Source organism: Salvia miltiorrhiza, chromosome 7, assembly GCF_028751815.1.
Source record: "Salvia miltiorrhiza cultivar Shanhuang (shh) chromosome 7, IMPLAD_Smil_shh, whole genome shotgun sequence".
NCBI classification, from domain to species: Eukaryota; Viridiplantae; Streptophyta; class Magnoliopsida; order Lamiales; family Lamiaceae; genus Salvia; species Salvia miltiorrhiza.
Genome location: NC_080393.1, coordinates 25,327,990 through 25,335,242, shown reverse-complemented (window position 1 = coordinate 25,335,242; position 7,253 = coordinate 25,327,990). Strand labels below are relative to the sequence as shown.

Here is a 7,253-nt window from a genome sequence, read left to right as displayed (position 1 = left end):
TGTGGAATTCGTAGAGGGGGTAGAGAGTTTGTACGTCATTCATTTGTTAATAAATTTGTCAGGTAATAATTTATTTATTGATAAAACGTATTAAATGAGATCTGCACTTTATGAACTCACCAAATAGTTTGACCGATGCAATTAATATCCAAGTGGCTATGCGAAATCTTGGTTGATTTTCAATCTTAATTACATGTTATGTCTAATAAAATTTTAAAAGATTTACATGATAGCTCGCATATATTATTTGAAATTGTTGTACATAGAGACAAGTCAAGTTAAAAATTAAAAGTGTTGTTTTTAAAATCGAAAAAGTTAAGTACATTTTTTTAGAAGCAATATATTCGCATGACCATTTTGAAGAACAAAACACAATATTTGGCCACTAATTGAAAAAATACAAAAATTGGTCATTTTTTACGTTTTAATTAGGACTGTTTTGTCCTTAATTAGAGCGAACCAGATTCGGATCGGATTCGAGTTTGCGTGTGGGTTAGGCACACATGGCACTATTAGTATCATTAGTGTCATATACTCAATGTTGCACAAATAGTACTTATATGGTCATATTAGTGTTATATACTCGTGTGCTTATATTATTTAGATGAGTACAATTATATGATCATTTTGAACACCTCCTCGTAGGGTTTAGAGTTTCCATTTATGATTTAGATTCTCCATTTAGTGTGCTGCATGAATGGTACTTATGGTCATATTAGTGCCATTAGGGTGTGTTTGATACACAACTTGAGATAATTGATGATAAATAAAACCTAGATAAATAATATAGATTAGGTGAGATTGTTAATATTTTATAGGTGTTTGATAAATAAGATATAAATACTAAGATAATTAATATTATTGTCCCCAAGGGGACACCAAGCGGTGCGACCTTCTGTCTGTGAATAGTGAGGTCTCGGGTTCAAACTCCACTGCTCCCCCTCTTCAACTCCCCCAAGTAAAAAAAAAAGATAATTAATATTATTATTTGATACAAAAGATACAACTATAGATTAAAGAATAAATTATAATTTTAATCTTATATTTAAATAAATTAATTAAACAAAAGAAAAATAAAAAAATAATTATCCCATCCCATCCCAACCCCAACACCAGTACCCCCAACCCACGCCCGTTTCTTCTTATATGGGTAGAGAGATAAGTTATCCCACCACTTTGGTGTAATTAGTAATTTCATTGTAACAGTGAAAAACATTCGGGCCTGACCTGACCTTTATTGCGGGCTTGGACTACTATATAAAATGCCTATCAAACGGAAGGAAAATTTGAGAAATACAATTTATCTAATCTAATAGCCCCTATCAAATGGACCCAGTGTCATATACTTTCTTATGTAGTGTTGCACGAATGGTACTTATGGCAATATTAGTGTCATTAGTGCCATATACTTAGAATTTTTTTTCGATTGACACATATGATACTATTAATAATGTCATATGTGCCTAACCCGCGTGCAAACCCGAATTCGACCCAAATCCGATCTGCCCCTAGTTAAGGGCAAAACAATTTTTACACGTAATAAATAGCCAGATTTTGTGTTTTTTCAATTAGTGGCCAAATATTATGTTTCCTTTTTTCAAAATAACTATTTTAAAAGTGATCTATTTTTTTAGTGACCAATTTTTTTACTAATTAAATATTTTATATTATTAACTAAAATTCCTGTCAATTTTTGCCGCGCTATAAACCTGTTATTATTAATCAGATAATAATATGAGATAGCTACTAGCTCTAATTAAAAATGTGATATCTATAAGTGATTTAGGGCATTAAATTCCAAGAGAACATGCATGTCACACTTGTGTAAGTTATGAGCTCGAAGAATTTTTAATTGGATAGGCCCAAAATATTGGAAGCCTTGAAATTCCGGCCCAAACAAACCCAAGTTTGGTGAAATGCAAGTAAACAGTGTATGAAGTTTCAGTACCATCATCTTCTTCTTCTTCTTCAATCGCCGTTCCATTCGATTCTATCCCTTTGCTCAACAGCTTCACTCAGCCCATACATACACCTAAATAGATGGTGTCTACTTCTGCGCTTTCTCTCTCTCCTCATCTAGAGGTACGGATACATCTCCTCGCTTCTACTTCACTTAATCTTCTCAATTTTGTTTATGGTTTGTTTTCTTGTATCTCAGATTAGTTTCTCTTTTCAAAACAAGCACACAACTCAACTATGGACCCTCACCTCCGCCAAGAGCGCTTCGCTCCGGCGCAGGGGGTCGGATTTAGCCCGCCATTTTACTCTAGTCAGCATCAATTCCAGACCATTAAGCTCGAGAAAATTCGTAATCAGAGCGGCGGCAGCCGGCGGAGGCAGTTCGAGGCGTGGCGGTAGTTCTCGTAGGGTTTTCCAGGAGTCTCAAGCGCAAGCTCCTATTGCTCCGGTCAGACAAGCTGCTTCCTTTATTCTCCCTGCCGGCGCATTCGTAGTCGCCACTTTTGGTATGCGTTTCGCGCGTTACGACTCTTTACTTTTTCTAGTGATTTAGGCATTGAGAATGTGGCTTGATCGTTGTATTGGATACCATCGTAGCTTGCTTCTTTCAATTATTTGGTTTCTGGTAAGGGATGCTCGGTTCATTTGTAGAATTCGCCAAGTGTAGGATTTAGGTTACTAACTTACTATGATCAATTTGCTTGCATTTGATGTTTTGTGGTAGAATGGTATTTGTTGTTTCAGTTTAAGTTGATTTATGTGCTGCTTCTTGTATTCATAGCTTTATGCTTGATTGGAGATTTTCACGAATATTTACTGTAGTAGACATTGCTTTCGTATTATCAACATGTTATTCGTGTTAACCATATGAGGAAGTTTTTTAGTTCTCAATTGGTAACTAATCTATGCTTTCCAGCTGACAGTTTTATGGAAACTGATGGAGAAAATCCTGGTGCCAAAATCGTCTGAGTCTGTAGCAGAAGAGGATAAACCTGCCTCCGGAGCGAAGTGGTCCTTCTCCCGGGGGACAAACTTTTTGTCATCTTTTGGTGCGAAAGTTGAAAGGGAATCCAAAATGAGGCTAAATGATTTTGCCAGGGAGCTTAGATCATTTAGCAGCATTGACATGTCAGGTATTGAAAAGTTTATTGTTAGTTCAGTTGTGGCTGAACTTCCACGAAACTCTGACAAAGCATTGGTCTAACACTAGACGGTGCTGCTAGGTCGTAACTTTGGAGATGAAGGGTTATTCTTCCTAGCTGAGAGCTTGGCATATAATCAAGTAAGAGTTTATTTTAACTTGTTTTGTGTTCAGTAATTAATTGTCCTAGATGATATCTGCCATTTACTCCCTACTTGTATCATTTGCAGACTGCAGAAGAAGTGAGTTTTGCTGCTAATGGGATTACTGCTAAAGGGATAATGGCTTTTGATGGGATTTTACAGTCAAATGTTGCTTTAAAGACTCTCAACTTGTCAGGAAACTCGATTGGAGATGAAGGAGTCAAGGTGCTTTGATAAGATATTGCTAGATAAGATGTTGTACATGCTATATTTTTGGAATTGGAATTATATAATAATTATGTTAACTTTTACACTGATGTAAGTATATAATATCTCAATTTTATTTATCTTATTGAATATCGTTTCACCTAGCCTCTTTACGTGGTTCAAGGTTTTAGTCCTGCCTAAACAGTTTTATTTTTTATTGTTGCAGTGTTTATGTGACATTCTGGTGAAAAATTCTGGTATTCAGAAGCTACAACTTAGTAGTAGCGCATTTGGAGATGAGGTTAGCTTACTTTTAGTTTTTGAAGATTTAGTAAGATTCAGACACGGTCCATCATGTGAGTGCCTTGGTAACAGTCCTTATCCTTCTCTTTTCGTCTGATGCAGGGAGCAAAAGCTATTGCTGAGATGTTGAAGAAAAATTCAACCTTGCGTATCATTGAACTTAATAACAATCTGATTGACTACTCTGTATGAAATTATATCTTGTTGTACTATATGTTATCTCAGTCTGTGTCAATACATTGAGTCTTACCACTAATTCTGTTTTCATATTAACTTTGGAAATGGAGGTAGGGATTTTCAAGCCTTGCTGGAGCTATTCTTGAGAACAAGACTATACTGTCTATATACCTCAAGTAATGATCTTCTCGCCAAAATGACTACTTAATATGTTTAAACGAATGCATAAAAATAAAAGAACTGCTGCGTTATTATCTCCTCTTGGTATAGTTTTCTGTGGCAATTTCTCCAATAAGGAAGAAACTTGTCTTCATTCATCTAAGTTTTTATGTTTGTTCTATTCCAGTGGCAATTACGGTGGTCCCCTTGGTGCAGCTGCTCTGGCGAAAGGGCTGGAGGGAAACAAATCCTTGAGGGTATATTTCTAATAATTTTTCTTTGTTTGATTTGTCTCACCTTCAAAATTATGTCACTCGTGCTATGACCTAGAAACACAAAGATTCATGCGCTGTGAAGTTGCAACACCATACCCATGAACTTTGCTCCCCTGGAAAATAAACCACCCAAATCACATACTGACATATGTTTGTTCCATGGAGATTGTCATGGAAAAAGTTCGGTTGAATGCATGTTTCTTGATGGAAATAAGATTAGCATTTTATGTCTTGCTATTCATTACTAGGGATGGAATTTCGAAATGATATATTAGAATTGACAGTTAATGTGCGAGACCAGTTTTGTTTCAATGATTAGATTCGTAACTGAGTACAGTGTGTCACTGTAATTATGTAGGAACTCTATTTGCAAGGGAACTCTTTTGGAGATGAAGGTGCCATTGCTCTAACGTCTGGCTTGTCTTCTCATAAAGGTTTGTTGTGGCTGCCTTGTTTTTTTTCTTATGAATACTGCAGAAGATCTGACATTTAACATGTTCTTGCAGGGAAGCTTACCGTCTTGGATCTTGCAAACAATTCGATTGGTTCACGTGGAGCCTCTCATGTTGCTGAATATATAAAAAAAAGCAAGAGTTTGCTGTTGATTAACCTTTACATGAATGATATTGGGGATGAGGTAATATTTCCAATTTGTTACCTGAAAACAATGCAGTTATTAGGTCATGCTTTTGAACCCTATTCTTGCCAACTTTATAGATTGAAACTGTATGTACTGACCTCTTCTATTATGTATATTTGCCTCAGGGAGCTGAAAAAGTAGCAGAGGCTTTGAGGGATAACCGTTCAATTACAAATGTTGATCTAGTAAGTATATGGAACTTATTAGGATCTATGAAGTTCAATTACAAATGTTGATCAAGTAAATGGAACTCATTATGATCTATGAAGTGACTTTATCCTTGAATATGTCTATTTGACTCCTGCTTCTCCCGAATGTCTGTGATACTTAAGTAACAATCGTGAATTAATTTGCAGGGCGGAAATGACATCCACGCCAAAGGGATCAGTGCAATAGCACGTGTTCTGAAAGATAATTCCGTCATTTCTGCTGTGAGTTGCTCACCTTTCACTTCTGAGTATTTTAGATGTGATGTACATATATATAAGCCATATGTTCTGTCTTCCAGTTGGAAATTGGTTATAATCCAATCGGGCCTGATGGCGCAAAGGCTTTAGCCGAAGTTCTTAAGTTTCACGGGAATGTAAAGGACCTCATGCTTGGTTGGTGTCAGGTATGAACTTATATATGATAGTCTACCACCCTTTTCGAGGATGTATTACATTATATTCTGTATGGACAATGTTTACAGATAGGTGCATCTGGAGCCGAACATATTGCAGATATGCTGAGATATAATAGCACCATTGCAAGTCTAGACCTCCGAGCCAATGGGCTCAGGGATGAGGTTTGCCTTATTCATGTTGTCTTTCATTATTCTTAATATGATCCATGCATGTTCTCCCTTACAACCTCATGTTCTGCAGGGTGCCATATGCCTTGCTCGCAGCTTAAAAGTGGTCAACGAAGCTTTGGTATCGCTCAATCTTGGCTTCAACGAAATAAGAGTATGGAATGCCTCTCACTTGAAAATTTTGACTAGATAGTGTAGGCTTCTATCATTATTTATAGCACCATCCTCCATGATTCAGGATGAAGGGGCTTTCGCCATTGCTCAAGCGCTCAAGTCGAACGAAGATGTTAGGCTCACATCATTAAATCTCATGAACAATTTCCTTACCAAATTGGGACAGGTAATTCACTATACATATACATTTTTTGAAATGCTTCAACGTGTTTGATAACATCAATAGATAGCTTGAAATAAACCTGAAAAACATGCAGAGTGCAATCACAGATGCAAGCGACCACGTATTCGAGATGAATGAGAAGGAGCTTACTATTGTATTCTAGATATGAACAAGAGGATATGATTCTTTTTATCTCTCTTTTTCTTTGGGTTACTTGGTTATAGTAGCAGAGTCCATTTGGTGATGGTCTTCTTTCCCACCAGCGTATTAAGAGATTAATCGATACTAGATAATACCTTTTCGAGAAAATCAAAATGCGATTATTTCAAAAGAGGGAAAAGTATAAATTTTGACCACTAGATATCATTTTAGCTTTGCTTTTCTTGATGTAGCACGGTTTCATTTTCTTTTTCTTTTGTTGTAATTTATGTGTTCGTGCATGACTAAGGAATCTACGATTAGGTAGTATTTTCAAGATTTGGCTACTGAATGTGTAAGAATTTTATATTACTATTATTTACAAGAGCCAAGATTAAGTTTCTTGTTGATTTCTTAGTTTGAAAAAGTTGGACACATCTACAGATTTTTCTCCATTTGTAACATCATATGAAGACTGAAGTGATCATGTCCAAATTCATGCACCCCACTGATTTTTTGGGACCTAACTCTAGCTATTCGATGCTAAAGAAAGAATAATTTATGTAGTGTTAGTTTGGTTTTTTTTAGGAAAAAAAAAATTCCTTTAAAACATACTAGTAAAATCAATCAATTCTATAAAGCAATACATTTTGGAGAGCCCATAGCAATTCTCTGTCCTACGTGGCGCTCTCAAAAATCTCCATTTTGATTTATCTAATTCTCTATTCTTAATTTTACACCTCCATTCTTAAGTTTTGCAAATACTTTAAACAATTACCGTTACAATTTCAGATGAGCAAATCCTTCTCAAATTTCTCTCCATCAGTATGCAAATCTCATGCTCAATCACCGTTCAAAATTAAATTATCAATTGATCTGTAAATCCTTCTCAAATCTCTCTTCATCCCTATCTGCAAATCGTTCTCAAATCCAATCTCCCAATCCTTCTCAAATCTCTCTCCATCCATCTGTAAATCATTC

At 35.9% G+C, this 7,253-nt stretch overlaps 1 protein-coding gene across 2 annotated transcripts; it reads left to right on the top strand.

Moving 5' to 3' along the window:
- Positions 1 to 1,881: 1,881 nt before the first annotated feature.
- On the top strand, positions 1,882 to 6,682 carry LOC130993693 (uncharacterized). 2 transcript variants are annotated; one of them, XM_057918716.1, is made up of 18 exons: positions 1,882 to 2,082; positions 2,159 to 2,465; positions 2,883 to 3,092; positions 3,183 to 3,241; positions 3,331 to 3,468; positions 3,677 to 3,751; positions 3,856 to 3,939; positions 4,045 to 4,106; positions 4,277 to 4,346; positions 4,723 to 4,798; positions 4,871 to 5,001; positions 5,130 to 5,189; positions 5,361 to 5,435; positions 5,513 to 5,617; positions 5,696 to 5,791; positions 5,871 to 5,951; positions 6,036 to 6,137; positions 6,229 to 6,682. In XM_057918716.1, exons 1-18 carry the CDS (start codon positions 2,041 to 2,043, stop codon positions 6,295 to 6,297), a joined length of 1,842 nt encoding a protein of 613 aa, XP_057774699.1. In that variant the 5' UTR covers positions 1,882 to 2,040; the 3' UTR covers positions 6,298 to 6,682. The 2 variants fall into 2 exon arrangements, with proteins under 2 accessions (XP_057774699.1, XP_057774700.1); XM_057918717.1 differs by lacking the exon at positions 1,882 to 2,082 and having other exon boundaries at positions 2,325 to 2,465; positions 2,876 to 3,092.
- The last annotated feature ends 571 nt before the right edge of the window (positions 6,683 to 7,253 follow it).